The sequence below is a fragment of the Loxodonta africana genome, chromosome 9, assembly GCF_030014295.1.
Source record: "Loxodonta africana isolate mLoxAfr1 chromosome 9, mLoxAfr1.hap2, whole genome shotgun sequence".
Lineage (NCBI taxonomy): Eukaryota > Metazoa > Chordata > Mammalia > Proboscidea > Elephantidae > Loxodonta > Loxodonta africana.
The window spans coordinates 81,982,910-82,009,253 of NC_087350.1; the positions used below are offsets into that span (position 1 = coordinate 81,982,910).

General features: G+C 47.6%; 2 protein-coding genes across 2 annotated transcripts; one reads left to right on the forward strand and one right to left on the reverse strand.

The window, feature by feature from the left end:
- Window positions 1-440: 440 nt before the first annotated feature.
- SPAG8 (sperm associated antigen 8) lies at window positions 441-2,810 on the forward strand. The gene is made up of 7 exons (XM_064290849.1): window positions 441-530; window positions 743-1,594; window positions 1,713-1,887; window positions 2,098-2,143; window positions 2,227-2,341; window positions 2,464-2,526; window positions 2,631-2,810. The coding sequence occupies exons 1-7, from the start codon at window positions 441-443 to the stop codon at window positions 2,808-2,810; spliced, it is 1,521 nt and encodes a 506-aa protein (XP_064146919.1).
- NPR2 (natriuretic peptide receptor 2) lies at window positions 2,700-22,013 on the reverse strand. Its single transcript, XM_003407289.3, has 22 exons — window positions 20,575-22,013; window positions 19,540-19,745; window positions 12,429-12,542; window positions 12,002-12,137; window positions 11,663-11,757; window positions 11,301-11,433; window positions 10,981-11,065; window positions 10,363-10,483; window positions 10,126-10,200; window positions 9,837-9,914; window positions 9,511-9,615; window positions 9,305-9,376; window positions 7,236-7,395; window positions 6,897-7,052; window positions 6,650-6,818; window positions 6,355-6,501; window positions 5,744-5,867; window positions 5,484-5,552; window positions 4,035-4,209; window positions 3,865-3,963; window positions 3,509-3,600; window positions 2,700-3,377 (listed from the first exon to the last, which is right to left on the reverse strand). The coding sequence occupies exons 1-22, from the start codon at window positions 21,239-21,241 to the stop codon at window positions 3,312-3,314; spliced, it is 3,144 nt and encodes a 1,047-aa protein (XP_003407337.1). The 5' UTR covers window positions 21,242-22,013; the 3' UTR covers window positions 2,700-3,311.
- Window positions 22,014-26,344: the final 4,331 nt, after the last annotated feature.

Here is a 26,344-nt window from a genome sequence, read left to right on the forward strand (position 1 = left end):
TCTTCATGACTAGTGAAGCACTCCGGGTCAGACTTACAGAAAAGTAGCAGGAATGAGGCTTGCTCAAATCCCGGCCCTTATTCAGAGGCCAAGCCAGATTCTAAGGTAGGGGGGCAGGGGTGGGGGGGAGAGAAGATGGTCAGTGTGAAAGGCCTGTACCTTTTATTGGAGAAGCAGCCACAAAAAAAAAAAAACCTGCTACTCTTTGACTCTTCCTACGTCTCGCTGTTTTACTTTCAAATTGTCATCTCGTGTATTTTCATCCATAATTTTTTTTTTTAAAGACTCCCTCAACTTTTGAGAATGAACTAAGGGAAAGCTATTGTTGCCTCTCCACAAACACACCAGGTAGGCTTTTGCCTTTGAGCCACAGCTCTCTGCTTGTCTCCAGCATCTTCGCATAAAGACCCAGCCTTAGCTGCCAAGGCTCATGCTTGGGCATGGAGAACAAGGCCTTGGGTCAGCGGAACCTTAAAAATGGGCCTGAGGCGGAATGGAGTCGGAAGGAGAAAGCAAGCGTCCCAAACCACGTCAGGTTTAAGACTTCCGCCCCGCAGAGGACTTGTCTCCGCCCCCACCATCCACATCCGCCCAGCTCCGGTTCTGCGCAGTCTCTAGGATTTATTTGCCATCTCCATGGCAACGCGATAGCTGGTGCCTGAAGATGGAGAAAAACCAGTGTACAGAGGGATCGGAGTCGCGGTGAGAATTGCAGCTGTGGCTGCAGGCATAAGCGGTCAAGGAAGGTCTGCTGACTTCCTCAGCTGTGCTTTTGACAACTTTGACGGCTTTGCTCTCTTTCAGGTCTTTAGACGTACAGCCCAGCTCCGAAGGACTAGGGTCCACTTCAGAACCGCTTCCTTCTTCAGATGGCGTTACTAGGTCTGCCCTGGCAGCCGCAACCGCAGCAGCTGCTTCGGCTGCCTCAGCTGCATCAGCTGCTGCAGCCACTGCAGCCGCCTCTATTGCCAAAGCAGCTGCATTATCTACAAAGATCCCAGGCCCCTACTCTGAGGCTTTTCTCACCGATCCCTCCTCTGACCTCAGTTTTCTTGGGGATTCCTATGCTGGATCCAGTTTTACTCACAAAATAGGCCATGGAAGTCTTGGCTTTGAGCCCACCTATGTTTCCCGTGTTGCTCAGGACCGCTGTACTACAACTGATAGCTCTCCCTCTTGCCATCCTCGTGGCTCTAGCTCTGGTCCTGTTCCTGACACTAGCTCCAGTCCTGGCTGGGACTCTGGCCCTGACCGTGGCTCTGGTCAAGGCTCTGGCCCTGGCCATGGCTCTGGTCAAGGCTCTGGTCCTGGTCCTGCCTCTGACACTGGGCCTGGTCCAGGCTCTGGCCTTGGTCCAAGCACTGGCCCTAGCCCTGAGCTCAGAAACCTTAGAGCAGATCCAGACCCTACTTACACCTCCTGGAGGCAGCAGTGCTACCTGGAGCCTCAGAAACAGCCATCCTGGGGATTTTTGCAAGTCCCAGAACCTGGTGCCCGAGGGCTATGGAAGCCCTCAAAGGTCCAAGGGAAATCTAAGGGGCTTTCTGAAACATTGCCACGGGGCCAGTGTCTTCTCTACAACTGGGAGGAGGAGGTATTAAGGTTTTGGCCTGCCCCCTTTTCTTAAGGGCTGCCCTGTTTCCTGGGGGAGAAAGTAGATCTTGAGGGTGTACCAGAAGGGACATCATGGTCATTCAACTCGGGGTCCACAGAGGGCTACCAACCACCTGGATCAAGTCCCAAGCATGCAGGATGGCTATGAGAGTTTCTTCTTCCGACACGGACACCGAGGACTGCTGACCCTGCAGCTGCAGTCACCCATGCCCTCCAGCACCACCCAGAAAGACTCGTACCAACACCCAGCAAACGTCTGTCAGTCACTTCGAGGTGTGAAGCATGAGAGACAGGCCAAAATTAGTCCATTAATCAGAAAAACAGGAGAGGAAGGAATTTTCAGTGGGACTGTGGATGGTCCAATGAGTATAGGAAAAAAAAAAAAAAACATAAGATTTTCATTCCTTTATCATAAATGTGTTTTTTCTGGGCCTGTTTCTTAACCATATTTCCGCATTCTGTCCACCCCCTGCCCTCCCACAGGGAAGCGGGAAGCCATGGTGGAGATGCTCCTGCATCACCAGATCTGGTAGGAGTCTGGGGGAAGATGGAAGGGAAGGGGAGGACAAAAACTGGGAGAAAGTGGCCTTGACTTCCCTCAGGGCTGTATAGTAAAGAGGTACAGGCAGAGCAGGAACCCACAAGGAAGCTGTTTGAAGCTGAGTCTGTGACACACCATGACTACCAAATGGAGCTGGTGCAAGCAGGGCCTCCCGCCCCCACCAAGGTGAGAACTCATCCCATCCCACATGCACAGCTGGACTCTGACAGGCTATGGGAACGCAGCAGGCCCAGAGGCTGAGAGAAGGGACTATAGGCTAAGAGTTATTCAGTGTCTCTCCCTCACAGCCCCACGACTACCGTAAGGAGCAGCCTGAAACGTTCTGGCTACAGAGGGCGCCACAGCTACTGGTGAGTGACAGTGACTAGGTGTTGGGGAAGGGAGAGTAAAAGGAGGGGCTGTTCTATTCTGACTTGGGGGCAGGGGATCTTTTCTCATTCTGGCATTCCTCCAGGGTGTCAGTAATATCAAGACATTGGACACACCATTCCGGAGGAACTGCAGCTTCACAACACCAGTGCCGTTGTCCCTGGGGCAGCCTTTGCCCTATGAACCTGAGAATTACCCCCACCAATTGGGAGAAATGTCTTCCCTTGCCTGCCAGGGGGGAGGGCAGTGTGGTAGAGAAGGGTGAACTACTGCCTACAGGTTGGGAAGAGGTGTATGTGTGGAATGTTGAATCTTTTTCTGTCTGTAATGGAGAGGTGGGGAGGAAGTGAATTCTATCTATATTTGATGAGGACAGATTACATAAAAGATTCTCCTTCATTCTGAGACTGCTAATTCAGTGATTCTGTGAGTTACTGTGTTCATACCCCATAATCTCCTTTCCTTGGGGTTGTTCCTACCCCAGACTATGATGCCATGCCTTTTTTTGTTTTATATTTGACCAAAATATTCTGGTTTAGATACAGATATTTACAAAAGGTAGTGAGGGGTGCCAGGCTAGAGAGGAGCAGGTATATGTACATGGCCGAGCTGTGAAGGGCAATAACCTCCACACTAAGGTAGGGTTTTTGTGCACGGTGGTCTCCATCCTGCGACAATGTCCATTTTTGATGTGTAGAGAGATGGTAGCCACTGCCGACCCAGGTACCAGCAATAGGAGAGTGCCTGACTTGGGATGAAGTAGGGTTTACAGGAGTCCAGCAGGTCCTTTCCGCTCTCCTAGGAGCCAGTAAGTTCGCATCTTTCCCTTTCCCTGGAAGCGGGGATGTGAAGATAATTCAGATTCTTCTATATTTGTCTCTTTATCTCCCTCTCTTCCCCCATGATCCCGTAATCACTTTCATCCTCCCTTTCCATTACCCCCTCCCTATGGCCTGCCATCACCTTCATCTCCACATCCCCCCGAAGCTCTAGCTGGAAGCATCCTAGCTCATCCAGAGCATCCTTGGTGGTAGAGGAGACATGGATCTTCAGGGCTGGGGTGGGGAGGGATGGTGGAGAGAAGAGTCAAAGAAGAGGCAACAGAAAAACTGGCAGTACTGGAGAGAGCTTTACCGAACCAACCAGCCCTCAGGAGGCTCTCAGTCTCCCCAGTGCACATTTACTAGAACTAAAATATCCTCAAGGACAGCGGGACTTAGGAACTGAGTTCTCTCAGGTTGAGAAATCTGGAGGAATCTGAAAAGGAGGTGAGAGCAAGAGAGACTGAGGCTGAGGCTGGGATTGGGCTAATGTCTCACCTTGACCATTGGACTCCATTCGCGAAGCAGTGTTCACCGTGTCTCCAAAAAGACAATAGCGGGGCATCTTCAGGCCAACAACCCCAGCACAGACTGGACCTATAAGGAAAAACAGGTTGGGAAAGCCTGGAAAGGGTGGAGATGAGGGCTGGGGTGAAAAGCAGCCTTACCAGTATGGACCCCTATGCGTAGTCTCAGTTGGTCGTGGGGCCGGTGGCGGATGCGGAAGGAAGAAACCGCATCCAGTAATGCTAGGGCCATACGAGCAATTTCCGGAGCATGACGTTGACCATTTCGGCCTGGAAGGCCAGATACCACCATGTAAGCATCTCCAATTGTCTCCACCTGGTTGAGAGGGGGATTAAAAGGTCACCTCTGTCTGTATCAATGGGATTGGGAAAGAGTAGAGGAACATAGCTGGATACTACTGTGAGTCATCCTGACAGCCTGGGAGCCAGAACATTGACTAGAAAATAAGTGTCATAGTTCTGAGAGGCTGGGGGAAGGAGGGAGTCAAGGGAATCCTTAAATCTTTCCTCTCCACTCCAGCACCTGGTGAATACTTGGTAAATGTTTGCTGAATGAATGGATACCCTAGCTGCAACAGAACATGGACAAATAGGCTCTGCTGTCAGGAAACAGAAAGCAAGAAACAGGGCTAAACTGAAGAGCTCAGAGGGCTGGTAAGAAGGTAAGGCAGGTCACTTAAATGGGCCTCAGACAGCCCAACTTTCAAAGGGTAAAAAAGCAGACACTTGATTTTATTAATTGTACTGTAGTTATGTAAGAGAAACTCCTTGTTTTCAGGAAGTACATACTGAAGTATTTAGGGATAAAGATATGTCTGAAACTTACTCTCAGATGGTTCAGAAAATAATTACATAGATTTATTTTAAAAAGAAAATGGGGGAAATATAAACAAATGAATATGGGTAAAGGATTTATGTGAGTGTTACAGTAATAACAGAGATGGTAGACTAAGTCTAAAGGGAAGGGACAGAAATAGGTATATATTATCTGCCATATGCCAAACACAATGTTAGGCACTTTCCATTCAACAAATATCTTATTCCCACCTTACAGATAAAATAAACCGAGGCTCAGGGAGATTCTATTACTTGCCCAAGGCCCGTTAGTGACAAGGGCAATATCAAATCCACATCATTTTTGCTCCAAAGCACCATAAAGTCCATTTTATGCCAACTCGAAGACTTCACCAAAAAGCTTTTTAACAGTATTTTTTATACCTGTCCTTCACCCCAATGTATCTTTCTGCACCCACATCCTGTATGATTCTTCCATGTCAGGAGTGAAGTAGTGAGAAAGGATGGATAGGCTGTATTTATATCCCCAGGCAAAGAAGTAGCCAATAGGGGCTAAATCTTGAGTAGCAATGGTTCTGATCAGGGAAGCCTAAGGTTTCCCAAGATATTAGACTGGAGTGCCCATTATAGTACCAGTGCCACATTTGTCTACAAAGAGCAGTAGATGCTTAGAGACCAGAAAGGGAAGGTCCATGGGGAATACGGGGAGTCTAGGCTTTATCGATGGCACTGGGTTTTTGGTGGTGGTTTTAGGCTTTAAAGAGGTCTCAGTAGAAAGGTAGGCCCAGATCTCACCTTGTAGACGTCAAAGTTGTCAATTATGGCATCAAAGCAGGTATACAGGTCATTAAGAAGTGTCACCACCTGACAGAGATGGGAAAGCACAGGTCCTGAGACTTGCACCAACTTTCTAAGAATTCTTAATCCATGAGCCATAACAAGATGTGGGAACTCTAGAACAATCTAATCTTCCCTATTATTAAAGAACCCTATGTCCCATTGAAGCTCCCCCCAGGTCCCTATCCCACTTCCTACCTCTTATCCATAGCTCTCACCTGCATGGGGGTGCTTTCTGCTGACAAGGCCGTGAAGCCGACGATGTCACTGAAGTAGATGGTGACACTGTCAAAGGCCTCAGCCTGTACAGTCTCTCCCCGTTTTAACTGCTCTGCCACTGAACTAGGAAGCAAGGGAGCAGTTTGAGCCTAACTCAGAGAAAGAGGGTAGGAGGAGGAGAGAGAGGAAAGGGATGCATTGCTGTAGCAGGAATGAGTTCTAACATGAGAGTTGAGCTTGGTGGAGAAGGAAGATGGCTGGGGAGACATTACAGTCTAGGGCAAGGTGAGGTTTACAAGTGGTGAGGGGCTGGGAAAGGATCCCTGGGGATGCGGCTAAGTGCCTCAAGTTAGGGTTGTTTTACATACACTTGGTGGAGCAAGAGCATGGTAGAGCATGCCCTAAGGAGAGATCGGAAGCCAGAAAGAAGGCAGCACAGCTCATTTGGAGGCAGAATGATAGCACATAGGCTATAGCCAGAAGGGCTCACTCTGGCAAGATGAAACAAAGTAGGGTCCCAAGGGATGGGAAGTGAGTTCTCAGTAGCTCGATGCAGAACCCAACAGCAGAATCCCAAAGGAAAACTCAGGAAGGGAAGCAAAGGTCTCACTGGGGTAGAATTTGGTAGAGCAGAGCCTCAGCCTTGCGTTTCTCCTCCAGGTAGGCCTGTGTGCGTTCCTCTACCAGCTTCTCCAGGTTATTGGCATACTGCTCCATGCGCAGCAGGAGGTTGTCCAATATGCTGGTGCCACCCTCCCTGGGGGAAACCCAGGATATGGTGCCTGCCCCGAGATTCCCAGGACACCCTCTCCAACCCACTCTCTGGACCCTCCAGCCCCACCTCACCTTCAAGACAGATAAGGCTTCCATCCCTTGGAAACCTCTTCCCCTAAGTGCCCTCTCACTTGTTAAATCGGCGAATGAAGCCTTTAATCTGTCCAAAATCTGGCCGCTCAGCTGGGTCCTGGGCCCAACATCGCTCCATCAGCAAAATTAGCTCTTCATTCAGCTGGGTCCGGTCAATGCTTGGTCGGAAAAATGGCCGCTGACCATTTCGGACCTTCTGGACAATCTCTGAGGGTGATAAAGGGTTTGGATGAAGAATGGGGCCCCTCAGCTAGGAGAGGCTGTGGGTAGTGAATTGACTCTCACCTTTGGGGCTGAGATCCAGGCCCTCCAAGTAGAAAGGACCACTGCGAAGTGCTATCTCCTGTAGGATGATCCCAAAGCTATAGATATCAGCCTTCTGCATGCCTGTGGTTGGCAAGGGGTTCCCACTGAGCAGTTCTGGGGCAGTCCATAGCTTCTCTGAAAAGGGGGAACAGCTGGCCAGGTCTCCAAAATAGGGTATTCTCATGCCCACCTAGGCTCATTCCCATAATGCTCCCCGTATCACTGTTACTTCATATCCCTCTCCCACCCTCCCTAGGTGGAGATGATCAGGGCCACAGGAGCAGTATAAAAAGTGGGTTGGGGGGAGGAAGACCTCACTGGCATAGAGGGCGTGGCTGTCATCAGGCTCAGCAGTTGATCGGAAGCTGGCCAGGCCATAGTCTGTGATTTTGAGCACAAAGCGACTATCCACCACACAGTTGGAGGACTTGAGACTCCCATGGGATGCAATAATGCTGTTGTGGAGAAAGGCCATGCCCTGCAGGATATAGATCAAGTCATGGGATTGGATCATATCTGGATTGGGAAACCCCTTCTTCACAAAATGGGGATTAGCTAGCTGTCTAAAGCTCTTGGGACCATAAAAACATACTAAGCTATTTTGGAAGGCATCCTTTTCACAGTTCCTACACAAGGAAGCAGGCACAATGGGAGCATCATCCCTCCCTAGCACCATAAGCAGTATATAGGCACCCAGCTAACCAGGGATAGGAGAAATACTTAAGAGCAAGGACAAGGAGAGATATCAGTTATTACCCTGAAAATATCAGTCTTCTGGATAGTGAAGAGAACACAAGTATGAGGGTGGACCCCCAAAATCATATGACAACCATCTGGCTCAAATGCAATTAGGGAGACATGGCTTGAGACCTAAATATCAAGAGTAGCTAGATGCACCAAGGAAGACCAACCAGTTGCATAACCATGGTAGACAGGCAAGTCATGGCATAGGAGGAATATGATCTATTAAAGGGAATGCTAGGTCAAAGAGAATGTGGAAATAGTAAATTAGAAAAACCTACAGAAGGTACAAAAGTAGGAGATAGCTATCAAGACAATACAGAAGCCTGAAACTTCTGGTCTGCTGGGGCCAGAGAGGAAAGCACCTTTGCCTATGAGGGACTATAAGACAGGTTCCAAGAGGGCAGAGTGGCGCATCCCAAAAATGAAACCTTGAAAGCCCATAAGTCAGTTCAGATGAGACAGAAAAGAGATGTAGTATTCTACATGCTAACCAAAATCAACTAAATGTTTAGTTCTGAACTTGAACTCTAGTCTCTGTGAACTCTTTTTACACAGTAAGCTCTTGATAGCAACAAAACCTTTGGAATCCCCAAATTTGTGAATACAGAAATGATTAGGCTTGTGGATTTTTCTAAATCACTTTACCGTCAAGTCATTTTTCTGTTGTTATGTTTTTACTATATTTACCATCACCTCTAGTGAAGCACCACATCAACTTTACCTAATATTTTATCTCTCATTTGATGGCAAACTTTCACACACACAAAAATTATTTTTTAATAACTTCATGAGAATTAAGCAGAGAAACCAAAGCTGGCTTCAGGTGGTGACATGAAGTGATCCGCCAGGTTTGCTCACTGGCTATGAGACTTGCTTGTCCAACCGGTGCAAGGTTCAAATTTCTGCCTCAGAAAATCCATAGACCTATGGGTCACTTGAAAAAAGCTGAAACCTAGTATATTATATTGGAAAGTATCAAAGGTTTAGTATAATTTTCCTTAGTTTCTCTTTGTTTTATCAGTAAATGTTCTTTTATAAATTTCAATTTTTCTGAACAAAAGAGCAGATATGGCAAATATTGGTCAGAGAGTAAAAATGATGAGAGGAAAAACAGCATATAAATATGTCTGGAGACTCATCTTTCCCTGGTAAGGGATTTTAATATAAACTTTTGGAGGTAAAAAGAGATAATGGAGAAAGATGTGAGATATATAGAGTAGGAAGCCAAACATTTATAGATATGGGACTTCCTATGACATAAAACTCATCCCTCCCAATTATAAACCCCAGTCCCCTTGTTTACCCATCATTACCTAACCATAGAAATAAAGGGAACTGGCGTGAGCTAGATTTTCAGAGGACTAAGAGGAAAGAAAGGAGCCCTGGTGGTGCAGTGGTTAAGCACTTTGCTGCTAACCAAAAGGTAAGGAGTTCAAACCCACCAGCTGCTCTGAGGGAGAAAAATGTGGCAATCTGCTTCCTTAGAGATCTACAGCCTTGGAAACCAATGGGGGCCATTCTATTCTGTCCTATAGGGTCACTATGACAATGGGGTGCGGGAAAGGAGAGAAACCCTAAACAAAAAAAAGAAAGATGGAGGCATTTTAAAGTAGATGAAATTTTATGCAATAGAGAGGACTCACCTTAACAAGGTCATTAATAAGTGAATAACGGAACATCCAGTCCAAGTTGATGCTGTCATTTTCCAGAATATCCTGGTAAGTGACATGGAATAAAGAATGTGACTGTCCTAGTCCCACTAACTGTCTCCTGGCATAGTATCGTGTAACTTACCATTTCCCTCTTCCCCGCTTTCCACCAGTCATAATCTCCTCCACCTATCCCTCACCTGCAAGCTCCCACGAGGACAATACTCAGTGATGATGCAAATGTTGGGGGGGTCTATGCAGGCACCAATGAAGCGAGTGAGATGGTTAAATTGAACATCTCTCATCTAGCAGAAAAAAACATTAGGAAGAAAAGGAGAACTGAAGGAGCAAAAATTAGATATAGAAATCTTTCACTACATGAGAGGACCTTTCTCTTAGTTGTACCTACAATTTAAAATTATTTGCAAATAAACCCATTGCCCTCCAGCCAATTTTCCTATTTTAAATTCTTCCTCTTCCCCATGGCTGTTTACCCCTTGCCTTCAACCCATACTCCATTACATACATGTTTGAGTTCAAACAGAACCTGCCGGGTCAGCTCAATACGCTTCTTATTCACATGTTTGATGGCAACGACATTTCCCTGATGGTAAGAGTGAAGGGGGAAAAGGAAAATTAATATCAGAAGGAGTTGCTAGGTGTGAGAAATACTGGAGAACTGTGGGAGCATCCAGGAGCTCAGCTAGGCAGAGAGAAGGAGGGGGATGAGGGGCAGAGTTTCATGGGCAGAGATGGTAGATGGGGATGAGACAGGATGAAATGGTGGGAACCAGAAGAAGCAGATGACTGTTCACCTTGAAGTGACCGGTGTTGGCAAAGATCTGGTATTTCCCATGGGCTGTCATGAGCGAGCCGTAACTGGATCCCCGCTGGGGCCAAGGGCAACATGGAGGCGGAAGGATGAAAGGAACATTAGATGATGGTGGTAGTGCAGGAGCTATCATTACAGGCCAGTGTGCTGGGGAAGGTCCAGGGTGAGAAAGGACAGGAACTCAGAGGGAAGCAGAGGGACAGCTAAGACAATGGCTCACCAGCGACAGTGTGAGGCGACTGCCTGCACCTTTATGATAACGCTCTGAATTGCCAAACTGCAGTTCTTCCCAGCGAATGCGCCACAACATGCTAGCCAGCTCCTTCTCCAGCATCAGTTTTCTGTAAGGACTACACACCTTAGTTGACTGGCAAGCCCAATCCTGCCACCCCAGAAGCCAGCATTTGGGGTTGCAGGGCTTCCCTGTAGCTCCTGAAACTGCAATAGTTACCCCTGAGAGACAGGACTGAAAGATAAGGATGCATTCTCTACACAGCTGACACATGCCCCTATGCTTATTTATAAGCACAGAGGTCAAAAGTAAAAGTTCTTTCTTAAAATGGCAGCATCCATAGAAAACTCATCTTTGACCTTCACCCCACTCAAAATCACTAGTTCGTATACTCAGTCTAGAACTGAAAGCTAAACAAACACCTAGGCTAAAAGATAACCAAGAAGAAAGGCCAGAGGGGAAGATGTCGTTAGGTCTAAGACACAACTACCAAATTAAGAAACCTACTGCCCCTACCCCAGGTTATAGGGACCACCTGGTCTCAGCCAGAAGTCTATGTAGCAATGGGGAGGAAGGGAGCAGGTCAGTGGAAAGCCCAGAACTTACCGGAAAATGAGGAAGCTGGACACCCCGAACATGATGAAGGTGATTCCTGTGCCCAGAGCCACTATTGCCAGAGTTGAAAGTGGAGCTGCAGGTAAGAGAGAGACCCTGAGAAAGATTCTGTGTGTGACGCTAAGAATGGGAGGGTGGTGATGCTTAGGGCGTTAGGGAGCAGACAGATTTCTAGAGGAAAAGAAGTCAGGAGGGAGTGATGCAGAAGTAGAGGCAAAAATATAGCTAAGAGAGGGGGAGTTGGGGTGGGAGGTAAAAGAATGGAAAGTAAAACGGAGGAAGGATTGCTCCCAGTCCCTGCACACACCCACTTTTATCACAGGATGGGTCGTCCAAGTCAAAGGCACAGGGAGGGTTGTCCAAAGGGGGGACCCCCTTCACCCATGGAATAGGTCGTCCTGTCCACCAAATCTGCTTCTCAGCTCCTGAGTAGTGGGCTGCAGGCTGTGAGGAAGGAGAAAACTGGGCCCACAGGCCTGCTCTCTCTAACCTCCTCCCCCAGACCTCAGCTATTTTGCTGCTTTTCTCCCCAACCTACCACCCACCCAGGATGCAGCTTCAGCAGAGAAAATACACTCCCCCTGCATCTAGTACCTTTGATTCTGTCCCCACTGGACCCTTGAAAGCTGGATTTGTAGGGCCCACAGTCTCTTCCTGCCTCCTCCCCCATCACCTGAAAGTCCCCAGAATCCAGGTCTCCCATGGCCCACAGGACAAAATCAGTCTCCCGGTCATTGTTCTTGTCCATAACAACCAGTCCAGTTACACCTAAGATAGAAAAGAGTACCCCTTACTTTGAGATCTACCCTGAGCCCCCACTCCTGTCCCCACAATTCCTCCAATTTACCTCAGAGTCTGCCCTCAACCGTGTTCCTGATATGTGTCCACCTCTGCCATGTTCTCTGACCCCACTAACTGTCCCACCTGACCCTGGAAGCTTTATCTTCCTCTGCCCACTCCACATCTGAGCCCAGTATCAGCCCTCTGGCCTCCATCTGACTTTCTTCATTACCGTGGTATCTTCGTCCCTGCATCTTCTCCACAATTCGAAGTCCATCTTCCCGGGTGCCTCCTTCCTGTATTGTCTCATTCAGAACTTCAGCATATAGCAGGATCCCATCGTAGAAGCAGCCAGCAATAAGGTTCATCTGGGGATGGCAATTTCACTAGTGCTCTCCAAATGTCTTGAGAGGCCCCCTTCTCCAGCCCCCTTCTCCATCTTTGGGGTCTCCTACCTCTTATCTCTCCTGGTTTGCTTTCTTGCCTCCTCTCATTCCTAAGGTGCCATCCCTACCTAACTTGTCCCTAGGGCAGAAGGAAATATCCTAGATGGAAATATCCAAAGTAAGGCTAGCTCCTGGGCCAAGGCTTGATGGTTAGGGAGGGGAGCCCTTCTTCTAAGCCTGGCCTGACTCTCAAGAAGACAGAGATCTACTTACCAGGGAGGGGGCCAACTCCACACCAAAATCTTCCCGGGCTCTCATTAGTAGGCGATGCTGGAATTCTTGATACTCAGGATTTGGGGGTTCTCGGTATGTGATCACCAATACCGTCTGTACGAACAGCACATGGAGGAGAGGGAGCAGGATTCAAGATGGGCATTGGGGGAGGAGAGGAGGCAGGTAGGGAAACTTGAGATGAAATATACATGAGTGAGTCTGAGGCTGAAAGAATACTTTGCTGAACTGTGTGTGTGTGTTTAATACATCTGGAGAGAGGGAGAAGCACTCCTCCATGATAGGTACCTAGGGCTGGTTCCGGGAAGATGGAGACTAGGAAATAGATGAAGTCAATGCTGTCCCCCAAACCCAGCCCACAATCTTCCTGAAGCCCCTCCTACCACCAGGCCCTCCTGCCAGCTACCACAGCTCTCACAGACCCTCCAGCCCATTCTTTCTGGGTACCTCTTCATTGTCAAGGACAAGCCTGATCAACAACTCCTCTCTAAGGTGTTAATTACTACTGATGTTATCAGTAAAATGTTTACACTTTCATTTGGGCAACCTGAACACAGTGCCTCAACCCAGTGATTAAAGAGAGTTCAGGCCCTATGATGACTGGGGGAAATACTTTGAGACAGTGGTACCACCTGTGAAAGGCTGGGAGTTCATCCGTGTAACGTGTGTGGAACAACTACACAAGTAGCACTGTGCTGCTTACTGGAGTGGCCCTACATGTCACTAAGTAACAGACATGTGTCACAGAGACACACACCATCACATGCCCACACACATTTCATAGACAGACAAATCACACATGCGATCTCAGTGGTGCACGGGTCACAGATCTCTGTCTGTCACCAACGTCCCCTGCCCAGCTCCCATTACCCTCACACATCTTCCCTTCCTTAGTCAAGGGACCTACCAGCCTCTGCCTCAGGCCCACACAACCACTGAAACCAGCCTCTGCCTGGGACACACAACTTTAGGAAAGGTTTCCTTTTCATATATTTTGTGAAGTGTGACTTTGTGAAATGATGGATGAAAATCTAGTAATTTCTCTTCTAATAATTTCTAACAGCTTTTTAAATTCCTTCCATATAAAGTACATGTAGATCGCAGAGATACTAGAAATATCATATGTGATTGACTATCCAATTCAGGTAGAAAATAATTAAGTCAATCTGTAATATATATTCATTATATTAGACTCAGAGATCCTAGGTGGCTTAGACAGTTAACATACTCAGTTGCTAACTGAAAGGCTGGAGGTTCATGTCCACCCAGAGGCTTCTTGAAAGAAAATCCTGGTGACCTAGTTAAAAAAAAAATCAGCCATTGAAAACCCTATGGAGCACAGTTCTACGCTGGCACACATGGGGTCGCCATGAGTTGACTCAACTTGATGGCAACTGGTTTGATTTTTTTAGTTTACATTAGACTCGAGTTTGGGTCAAGATAAAATTATTCTTACTAAACATTCTGCATCCCACTTTGAACTGTGGCGTCTGGGGTCTTAAATGCTAACAAGCGGCCATCTAAGATGCATCAATTGGTCTCAACACATCTGGATCAAAGGAGAACGAAGAACACCAAGGTCACACGATAACTATGAGCCCAAGAGACAGAAAGGGCCACATGAACCAGAGACTTACATCATCCTGAGACCAGAAGAACTAGATGGTGCCTGGCCACAACCGATGACTGCCCTGACAGGGAACACAACAGAGAACCCCTGAGGGAGCGGGAGAACAGTCGGATGCAGACCCCAAATTCTCATCAAAAGACCAGACTTAAAGGTCTGACTGAGACTAGGAGAATCCCGGCGGTCATGGTCCCCAAACCTTCTGTTGGCCCAGGACAGGAACCATTCCTGAAGACTACTCATCAGACATGGAAGGGACTAGACAATGGGCTGGAGAGAGATGCTGATGAAGAGTGAGCTACCTGTATCAGGTGGACACTTGAGACTGTATTGGCATCTCCTGTCCAGAGGGGAGATGGGAGGGTAGAGAGGGTTAGAAACTGGCAAAATGGTCACGAAAGGAGAGACTAGAAGAAGGGAGCGGGCTGGCTCATTAGGGGGAGAGTAAATGGGAGTATGTAGTAAGGTGTATATAAGCTTATATGTGACAGACTAACTTGATTTGTAAACTTTCACTTAAAGCACAATAAAAATTATTTAAAAAAAATTATTCTTACTGATGCATTTGGTTACTTGATTACAATTTCTAACACCCTCCCACTCTCAGGCAAAATAAAAAGGGACAGGGAGGGACTGAAAGTAGGGACAAAAAGGGTTCCTTCAGTAATACCTGTTACAAGAATAAAAGAAAAATAGAGTGGTAAGACATCTTTGATAAACAATATAAAAAGTCAGCAAAAGAGCTGGAGAAGATCAGGTTTAACACAATGTACATTTCAATAAAGGCTGATGAGAGGGTTTTTAATGCTTTATTAACAGTAATTCTCTAGGAGCCCTGGTGGCATAGTGGTTAAGTACTCGGCTGCTAACAGAAACGTCAGCGGTTTGAACCTACCAGGAAAAAGATTTGACAGTCTGCTTCCATAAAGATTACAGCCTTAGAAAGCCTATGGGGCAGTTCTACTCTGTCCTATAGGGTCGCTATGAGTCAGAATGGACTTGATGGTGATGGGTTTTAATTCTCCAGGTTGGCTTGTTTGCTAAACTACACATTCTCAAATTTTTGGTCTTAGCACCCCTTTATATGCTTAAAAATTATTGGGGACTCCAAAGAGCTTTTGTTTGCGTGCATTATATGTATTAATATTTACCATATTGGAAATGAAAAGTGAAGTTTTAAAACACAAGAATACACAAGCACACCTTCCATTATCAGTCAGAGCGATGATGTCATCACACGTGTCATGGCCTCCGGAAAACTCCACTGTACAATCACGAAAGAAGGAGAGTGACCAAGGCAAGTAACATCTTGGTATTATATTTTAAATAGTTTTGACCTCATGGTCTCCTAAAAGAATTCCAGAGATCTCCAGGATCCCAAGACCACACTTAGAAAAAACTGCTGTGCTAGATTCTGTTTTGCTGTGGCTACTAGCAGTTAAAAAAATAAAAATAAAAACCCTCCAGAGTTTGTGGTCTTGCCCAGGGACTAGAGAGAAGGTGGCGAAGGTACGTAATTGTCGCATTTCATGGTGGGTCCCATGTGAAAAACAAACAAGCCAAGGTTGCCAAAAATAGGTTCACCAGTGGGTGGCCGGCCTGGAAGCCAGAAGCACACCTAGGTAAAGTGCACTGGTGGAGCTGCCTGCCGCTGCTGGGCCACCCACAAGGAGGCTGGCTCAGGCAGGAGGCACTGTCAACAGTGGCCTGAACTGACAAAAAAAAATGATCTCCAAGAAGAGATTCTGCCTTACACAGTCCTTGGTTTAGTGCTTACTTCCCTTCTTGCCAGTGATGTCCCCCACCTATAACCGATCTGATGCTGGTCACCTAGGTTGTGACCTCTGCCTGGGTTTCTGACCCTCTAGTCCTCAATTACCTAGCCTGGGCCTCTGGATCCTTAGAGTTGGTCACATGCTTATCTAGTTCCACTGTATCTACTTATTCCTCCTTCTTCTGGCCAATCACTTTGGTTTATAGAGCCTGCCAGCTCTACTCTTGTCTAGATGAACTCCTAGTCCTGTCCCCATCTCCCCAACACACACTTTAATTCAACAAATATGTATTAAACACCTACTATATGAGTCTGGATCAACGCAACAGCAACAGATTTGGATTTTCTTGGATATGGACTCGTGGTGCAGTGGTTAAGAACTCAGCTGCTAACCAAAAGGTTGGCAGTTGGAATCCACCAGCTCCTCCTTGGAAACCCTATGAGACAGTTCTACTCTGTCCTACAGCATTGCGATGAGTCAGAATCGAATCAATGGCAATGGGTTTGGTTTTGCTTTATATGAAATATGGAGCCCTGGTGGCACAGTGGTAAAGAACTCGGCTGCTAACCAAAAAGGTCAGCAGTTCGAATCCACCAGCCGCTCTTTAGAAACCCTATGGGGCAGTTCTACTTTGTCTTATGGAGTCACTATGAGTTGGAATTGACTCGACGGCAACCAGTATATGGAATACAAAAATGAACATAGAATACAAAGATGAACACAATCTCTGTCCTTGAGCAGCTATGGCCTAATGAAAAAGTCATATAAACACACTTCATTTCAGAGGCCCTTTCCCCAATAGCTAGTATCCAGCATAAGCTGGGACTTTCTCCTTGAATGTGACACCCTCCTGGAAAAGCTTTGGGCATCTGTGTCAAAGCCTCCTCATCTCATCTGCCACTGGCCTGGTCTGGGATCCCAGTGGGACAGGTATCTCTGGGGTGAGGGATCTGCTCTTTAATCAGTGACTGGCACAAACCACCCAACTTCCCTCATCCCTTGCCCTGCTTCAGCATTGGAAAAGGACACTTCATCACTCCCGTCCCCCAACCCCGCCCCAAAGCCTTTGTTTTCCCTCCAGCATATTCTTGGCAAGGGAATGGATTATCCAATAGACAAGATAAACACAGTGCTCCCTTGCTTACCAGATCATCTGTAGTGAGCAATTTCACTACAGATTAGTAAGCACAAGTAAGCCTGGGTCATCCACCCATCAGGGCCTGTAAATTTGAAAAGAGGCTTTGATTCTGTAGGAAGGTGCTATGGGATTGGGAGAGAGAAAGATGCCAGCCATACTTGGAAGTACAATCTTTGATGTGGTGAAAAAATGTGAAATTGTTCACTACAGATGATCTGGTAAGCAAGGTAAGCACCGTGCCTATCTTGCCTATTGGATAATCTGCCCATGCTTGGTGCCTACTCCTCTCCTCGTATCATAGCAAAATCTCCCTCTCTGTTTTCCCATCTGAATAATGCCTAAAGTGAGTAGAAATGAGAATCAATTGATATAATTGATTGTTAGCTGACTAGATCCTATTCCCCTTACCCCAAGCGCTGAGGACCTTTGGCTGGCAGGAATTCTCACAGGAGAGAGTTTTTCCTTCCCAAAAAGAATACAGCCTAGAAGGCTGTGGAGTCCTCCCCTCTGGGAGGGTCATAGAGACCTTCCTTGACCACATTAGGTAAAGTATAAAAAAAAAAAAAAAGTATAATCCTCTTGTTATTCTCTTCTCATACCATTCTATTTTTTTTTTCTTTTTAGTAGCACTTATCACAATTTGTTCCTATGTTTGTATTTAGTTACTTATGTGTGTATTGTCTGTCCATCCTACTAACTGTAAGCTCCAAAAGGGAAGATTTATATCTGTTATGTTCTCCACTATATACAGTGCCTAGCCTAGTGACTGGGACATAATAGATGTTCAATAAATACTAGTAGAATGAGTCAATCTTCAAATGAATCGATGAATGAATAAACACTGACTGAATAATGTGGTAAATTCTATGATGGAGTTAAACACAACAGCAGGAAACTCAGACCAACCTAAGGATTCAGGGATTGCTTCCTAGAAGAGTAAATAACTGGTCTGAGACTTCAAGAATATGCAAGCATTATCTAAACAAAGGTGAAAAGGTTGCCTTAGGCAAAATGTACAGCATAAACGGAACCTGCCATTGCCCATGTTCAAGTGTGACAGTCACACACTCACACTCAGGTGTGCAGATACGTCATTAACAGTTGGACACACACTAGTCAGTCACAATCAAATATATAATCACAGCCACATGAAACCTTACTCATTGCAGAAGAATGGCCACACAAGTCCAGCCCTCATGCAAATCTATTAGAATCAAACAGTCTCAGAGTTGAAAGGACATTAAGGTCATTCCATAAGCCACCCAAAATCCTTTGTGGTAAAGGAGGGGTATGGATAGATAAATAAGAAACACATATATAAATTAGTGAAAAATCCCAGAAGAAATCAGGGAATGCTTCATAGGTATGATTTTGAGAAGCAAAGATGTGGGGTGAGGGAAGGAAGAACATTCCAGACAAAGGAGCAAAGAACACAAAGTCCTAGGGGTAGGAAGGCTCAGGGGTTGAGGGATCTGAGAGAGGTCTAGTCATCTGAAGAACTTGGGATGAGGGGCATTAGGAGGTAAGACTGAAAAAGTGGGTTGGGACCAGACTGTAAAAGGTCTTAAGTCTCATGACAAGGAGTCGGGACTTCATTCTGCAGGAAATGTCACTGAAAGCTTTTTTCAGAGAAGTGCAGTGAGCAGTCATTTCAGTTTTTCCTATGAATTTTTTTTCTTTTCATTCCTACTACTGTTACCCTACTTCAAGCCCGCATCACTTCACTCATTTCTAATCTATTACCATTGGTCTCACTGTCTCTAGTATCGGCCTCTTTAATCCAACCTGAATTCTGTCACTATGATCTCCACAAAAAACATCAAGGACCCCAAATTCAAATCCAAGTACCTTAATCTTAGATTCAGCCCTCTCCTTAGCCTGATTATATCTCTGCAATATTATTTCCTATATCAGCTTCAAATGAACCCGTCTGTATTGTCAAATAAGTATCTTCTTGGTCCCCTAAACATGCCCATCCTTCTCTTTTTCTGTTTGCTCAGCTGCTTGGATTTCCTCTCCCACTCTGCCAATGAATATGACATCCATCTTTAAAGTCACAATAGAGTCTTGCTTCCTTTATAAAGCCTTCCTAAACTCAACCCACAAAGACTCTTCCTCCTCTGAGCAATATAAAGTTCTTAGCATCTGTTCCAGGACACATAATCCTATCTTTTCTCATACTTGTATCTAACTGTGCCACAATCATGTCTCGCCTCTCTAAAAAGATTGGAAGCTTCCCAGGGGTTGGGACTGATTTTTTCCTGAACTGTTCTCTCCCACCATATAGCCTATTCCTGGCACTTAGGAAAGTCAGTGCTCCAGGATCTTTGGAGGTAATCAGTCAGTCTTGGCAGACACACTGAGAATCACTCAGGTGGGGACATAAGAAAGGATGACAGTAGACTTGGAAAGCCTCTGTTCATCTCACTCCTGTAGCTTAGAATTCCTGCCCTGTTCCTGGGGTTCCTGTGGGATTTTGAGAGAGACAAAGAGAGGTAATCTCCAGTGTAGCACCTCTTCCCCCTCCTCCTTCAGGTTTGGCTCAAATGATACCTGGAAGGCCTCTCTGAGAGCCTGGGCCTGTTCCCGGGTGCGGTTGTCCTGCCAGGGCCGGCCTGTAGAGCGCGTGGGGCCCGCACGGAGACTCTCCCCAAAGACATCCAGGTAAAAGAAGACATAATCCCCATTGGTCAGGTTCTCCCTCTGGGCCTGAAGCAGGATCTCATGCAGCATTTCCAGAGGGCCGCAGATATACACAACTGGGTACAGGTACACGACAGAGGAGCACTCTGAGAAAGCATCCAGGTCCTCAAACAGTCCCCTCTCTGAGTCATCTTCATTTTCATCTTAGCAAGAAAGAGCACGCCCTAACCTATCAACCTCCCAACAGATGCTCCCCTTGTCCTTCCCCCCTTGGAGGCTCTGTCATACATACCCTGAGGCCATATGGACCATCTGGCAGATGTCATAGCCTGACTCCAGACCCCAGAGGAAAAGAGCCATCACCCTCAAGCCCCTCCTTTTCCCAGAGCCTTGCTTGCTACTTACCACTCAGCCCTCCTCACTCCCCTACTCTCCTCTGCCTTTGCCTTGGCTCAAAGGTATTGCTCAGAGTTTCTCTCAGTGTGAGCTTTACCTGTGTTTCCCAACCAAATCTGCTCAGCCCCCAAGCCCATTTATGGAATCCTCACTATTTTCACGCTGCCAAAGGGTCTCGGTGCCCCAATTTGAGAAATCTCTGCTCACAGACAGGCACAAATATCAGAGTGGCCATCAAACACATTCACAACTCTAGGGTACTCCCACTGCTTCCTGAACACAAAATCCCCAAATCCCATGTTCTCCACTGATACAAGCTTCATTCCTCATGCCATCTCATTTCTTTTTTACATCTGCCACAACGTCTTCATGCTCTCCTCATAGTGCCTTAGCCCTCTCACAGGTGCTGTGCCCACGTAGGCTTCTTGATCCCAACCCTCAGGTACAGCCCCTCAACGCCTAGTTCCAACTGCAGTTTCCTAGTCCTGAGCTCCAGGGTGACAGCAACCCTCCTCCCCTGACCCTGAAACAGCCCGGAGCCACACTCACTGCGCCCGTTGGCCCGGATGAAGTGGATGGCCTGCTCAGGGCCCCCTGGCTCACGGGCATACACCTGGTGCTGCACACTGAGGTTGCTGCCCTGCAGGGCCTCAAAGACGCCCTCGATGGTGAAGTAGTGAGGTCGGTCATCTGTGCGAGCATCCAGATATAGCAAGGCAGCACGGGCAGTCCAATTGAAGTGCCCATGCAATGTCACTACAAACTCACCCAACTTGGGCGCAGAGGGGCCCGTGCGAACCAGGGTACGATAATGCTCGTTCTTAGCTGCAAAGCCAGAGGCCACAGCACCCGCAGTCAGCAGGGGAAGGCGCCAGTGGGAGGCAAAGCGGGCTACAGAGGCAGCTGGGTACACGCAACCAGGGCCCAACAGAAGGTCAGGGTCATGGTACAGCTTGAGGTCCACAGCACGCAGTGGTGCCAGGTACTCAGAACAGGCGCCATCTAGTTCAGAGCTGACAAACCGCAGGTCCACGGGCAGTGCTCGGCCCAGTGCCTCCACAGCTAGTGCCACAGCGGGACCCACTCGCGGCCAGGCCCAGGCATAGCTCAGGTTGTGTTCTGGCAGCACCACTGCCAGCGTCAGATTCCGAGCCCCGGGAGGACGCACCCCACCTGCCAGGGCTGCTACCAACAGCAGGAGTGATGGCAGTGCCATGGGGATACAACAGTAGCCCCACCACCCCCAGGACCTGGGGCTGCTGTGGCCTACAGAGGAGGCACAATCACCACCCAGCCTGGCACCTGGGAAAGGGGGCTAGGAAGAGAAGTAAGGATAAGCTAAGTGGGCGGGGACACAGAAAGTGCTGCGGACTGGGGAGAGGAGGGTAGGGTGGGTGGAAGCCTCAGGGGTGGGTAAGGAGTGGATCTAGCAGCCTAGGGCAAGGGCTAAGGACAAGGCTGAGGACTACGTACATAAGAGTAGGGTGGCAGGAGGAGGGAGGCACCAAGGGGGCCTGTGAGCGGGTTGCGGGCAGTGCGGGGTGAAGTAGCCTGATGAATCAAGCTGAGAAGGAAAAGAGGATCTGAGGTTAGGATGGGGTGGGGGTGGGGGGGGAGGCCGATATGAAGAACCGGCCTGGGGGTACCTCCCAGCTGAAGGGGCTAGGAGGGCAGAGAGCTGCGAGAAACAGAACCAAGGGGGTAAGGTGAGAGGGTGCCCGCGCCGCAGAAGAACAGGGACCATGGGCTGGCGGGGAGCGAAGCGAGGCCTGGGCCGGAGGGAGGGGAATGCAGGGGTAAATCTCCCCGTGAAGGCTTCTCCCGAAGCTCCAGCTTGGACTAACGGGCCCTGGGCGCTGGTCCCATCCGCAGCTGCGGCGGCTCCGCCCGTGTCCCAGCTCCTCTGCTCCGCTCCTCCTGGGCCCGGCGGCCGGCGCTGCCCGGCGCTTCCTCCCGCCCCCCGCCTGGGCCCCCGTGCGCGCCGCTCGTCCGGGTCAGGTCGCCTCGGCCGGGCCCGTCCCCGCTCGCTGCGCCGGCGGCGGCGGCCGAGTGTGACTCCCGGGGCAGGCCGCCTGCCCCCGCCCCCGCCCGGCCACTTCCCCCGCCCCCTCCCCCACGGCCCCTCCTCCTCCCCTCCCCGCCCCACCCTCCGGCGCCTGCTGTCTCCCTCTCACCCCCTACCCGGCACCCAGGGACCTCCCATTTCCCAAAGCCACCCCAGTGAAAACCCGGGGCTCTGCACTAGGGGCTCTCAGGCCGGCGTGCTTCCCGGGTGTCCCCTCACTCGGGGGGCCTACCCCTGTCTCCCCAAGCCCCTGGTCCAGCCCGCCGCCCTCTTGCCATCTCACACATTCTTCTCTCCCTTGCCTATCCTGCTCTTCTTAGGGTCCCCTCTCTTAACTCCCCTGAGTCCCTCATACTCTCCAGTCTCCAGGAAGCAGTCAGGAATTCTCAAATATTTGGTATCCTCACTAGTCCTTCACCTAATAAACTTATTCCACCCTTCTAATTATCACGAACCTCACACCCTTCAGTAAGACATGCCCCCTCACTGGGAGACAGGCCTCTCTCCAGAAGCAGCAGGCCTCCAAGGACGGATTTTTCATGAGTTCTTAAATCCTGAGTCTCCTTCCCTGGGACTTAACCCTCCGATCTCCCTCTTCCTGTCTCCATGTCCCCTCTTGTGCCCTCCCCCATGTCCTCAGAGGCCCACCAGAGCCCACTGGGCTTCCCCCACACCATCTGCTCCAGGGCAGCACCCAGGAACAGCGTCTTCTTTCTTTGTCTCCCTCCACAGCACAGCCAGCATCTGGTAAATGCTTGTAGCCTGACTAAGCACAGCATTCCCTCTGCAACGGAAGCCCTCTCCACCCCCTTTGGGTTCCACCCCTGTCCTAAGCTTCTGACCTAGAGAGCTCACCCCAGGTACTCCGTTTCTGGAGTGCTTATCTGATCTGAGGAACAGCTTGTGAAGGATGATATCATGGTTGCTGGGAGGAACTGTTATGGGACCTTGGGGAGTTTTCCTCAAACTGTCATAAAGGAGATGCACATAAACCCATTCTCCTCCCCCTGCGGAGAGCCACAGTTTATCACCCCCTTCAATCCACTCCTCCAGAAATCACAGTGCCAAGAAGCTAAGAGAGCTTCCTGAGCAGAGGAGGGGAGGGTGGGAGTGTAGGTAGAGAGAAGGGAGGGGCGCAGTTTCTCTGAGATGAAGGCGACACCTAGTGGCTTTGGGGTGGAAATGAAGGACAATGCCATTTTATTCTCCCAAGGTATTTATTTATTTATTTATTTATTGAGCAGGGGGGTGCCTTGCACATGTTGTAAGGGTGAATACAAAGAAAACTGAATAAAGTCCTTACCTTTAGGAGCATGCTGTTGCAATTCCCAGGGCTCAGAGGCCAAAGGCAAGCCCCCTGACGATGTTTCTTGCTCCAAGCCCAGTAGAAACAGAAGCCTCAGGACAGCTCCACCTTTAACACGGAGAGATGGTAACTCTTGTTCCAGACTCGTGATACCGCCACAGTGAAAAGGAATTTTGTCCTGCCTGGGCAAGGAAAAGAAGGATGGAACAGAGGGGTGACAGAACACCTTGAAAAGACATGGGTCTAACATTAGACAGGCAACCAAATCATACTTTTTTTCTTAATAATTTTTATTGTGCTTTAAGTGAAAGTTTACAAATCAAGTCAGTCTCTCACATATAAATTTATATACACCAAATCATACTTTTTAAGCAACAACACACAGCTTTGTGGGAGAAGCAGAGTCAAAATGTCACCACCTCTTCCAGAATTATGGAATGTCAGGGCTAGGAGGAATCTTGTAAATATATCATGCAATGCCATCATTTAAAGATAATTGAAAAGTGAGTCCCAAAGAGGGAAGTCACATAGCTACCCCCTAACCCCCACATGGTTTTTAATGGCAGACTAGAATCCAGTTTCCTGATCTCTAGGGCAGGGCTCTTCACAGATATTCTGCTGACTAATAGACAGACACCAGTGAAGACCAGCCATCACTCTTACCCAGACTCCCAGACAAGTTTAAGCTCATGATATGTCGTTATGCTGAATATTAAGGAAAATTCTGCATTATTTTTGGGACTAAACTTTCAAGCATCTTGCACCCTCCGTCTTCTTTCCAACTGGCCCTTTATACTTGAAAGTGGGAACAGGCAGGGAGATGAAACTTAAATTATTTAATGTGGTTTCTTATCAGCATCCAGTGAAAGATTTTTGTTTTTCTTTTCCCTTTTGGGGGAAGGCTGAAAATATTAGATAAAAGAGATCTTTCCTTATCTATATATTCCAGTTATCCAAAATATTATTGCCGTCATTCATATGGATAATAAGATTTTGACTGTTTTTGGTGACTCCATGGAAACCCATGCAACCCATATAAACCCATCTACAGATCTTTCTGGCCTTAGCAGCACCCAGCTAGGGTACAACTTCCTTTCTGTAGGGTTGATATGGCTTCTTACTACTCCGCAGATCCCCCGTATAATGACTCCTGGGACAGGGCCAGCCGAAACACCTTATTACTAGTCCGGATTTAAACTCCAGAGCATCTAATGGCTAGCTGCTAGAAGCTGCTATGGTTTCCTTGTTGTTCCTGCTATGTTGTTGCTGGGTGCTATCAAGTCAATTCTGACTCATAGTGACCCCATGTGACAGAGTAGAAATGCCCCATAGGGTTTTCTAGTCTGTCATCGTTACGGAAACAGATTACTCGGTCTTTCTCCCCCACAGAGCTGGGTAGATTTGAACCACCAACCTTTTGGTTAACAGCCGAGCGCTTAGCCATTGCACCAAGCCTGTTCCTTAGTGAAAAGAAATCAAAGCCCTAGTCATGTTCAGGCCAATGGAGCATCAAGACCTTAGCTGAGTTCTGGAGCTACCATGTGGTTCAGGCTCGTGCTCATCTTCTCCATGGTAGGTCCTGATGTCCTAAACTGACTCCCAGGTCAGAGCTGAACAGTTTCATAACTTACCTGATTTCACAGCTAAGTCTGGACTTTCAAGTTTGCTCTAAACCAGAGCATGCCCTCCTGGCCTGTAGAATTCCAGAAAAACAAAACACCTTTCAGTCTTCGCTCTGCTTGACCAGCCTGACCTGCAGAAAAATACTTTGACTACATGCAATTATCCCCTGCACACAAGACCCTTCCAAGAGAACCTGCCAACAGAGGGCAAAGAACAGCCATGAAAAGTAAGCTAAAATAAGGCAGAAAAGATCCATTTCAAATGATGGATTTCAGTAAGGGGGAAGGGGAGGCAGTATAATAAAAGAAAGGTAGTGAACCATATAGAAGGCAAAGAAAGAGTTTATTAAAATTCTACATTATTTTTTAGCCTCAGCGAGGGAGAATCTTGAAAATCAATCAACCCATTACTGCTCAGGTACCCTACTCCCCTCCACCTCTCTCCTGCCCTCACAATCCATGCAGCAGGACACAGTAGGTTCTAGACCTTGGGTCCAGTGCTCTTCATAAACATTCATATGAAAGCCTCCTCAAAGAGTTGCTCTTATTGTTTGAAGGGTCAAAGGTTTTTACTTTTAATTCATTCATAGCTTTCTTTTGTAGTTAAGCTTTAACTTAACTTTTGTAAGTTAAGCTTTAAAATTTGAAATATTTTCAAATCAGGTCCTAGCTTTCAACTTACCTGCCTAGGTGTGTGTTCTAAAAGATGAATTAGTACCATATTCTGAGGGCCAGAGATATCAGCTTTGTGAAAATAGAAGTCGTTTTTCAATGGAAAGTGCTTCAGAGAGAGCCAGTGATACCTAAGAGAGGAATTTAAAAATCGCCAGGAGAAGCAACCATGCATCTTTGTCTTATGATGATCCATGCTCCAGACGAACCTATACTTCACCCATCTGTTCCATCCAGGCCTGGGCCTGCACCTCCTTGAGTGTCCAGACAGGTCCCAGTGTCTCCTCTGCTCTCCCACACTTGGCCTGCCTTCCAGGTAGGTACATATGCTGCTTCCCTATGTTCTGATTACCACCTTTCACCATTATTACCAATCCAAGTGGTCACTTACCACCCCTTGGAGCATATGATAGCATAAAGTGTCAAATATAATATTTCCTTCCTTGCTCCACTTAAAATCTCACTTTCTTCACAAAATCTTTCACTGAGACGAAGTAGTATGAGTTCGCTTCACCGTTTCAAATTTTGCTAAATTTACAAATATCTCACATAAAAACAAGCAATATCTCACATAAAAACAAACATAATTATGACAGTTTCTATAGAATGGAAATGTATTAATCACTATTTTAATCTTCTGCTCTGCTTTGAATT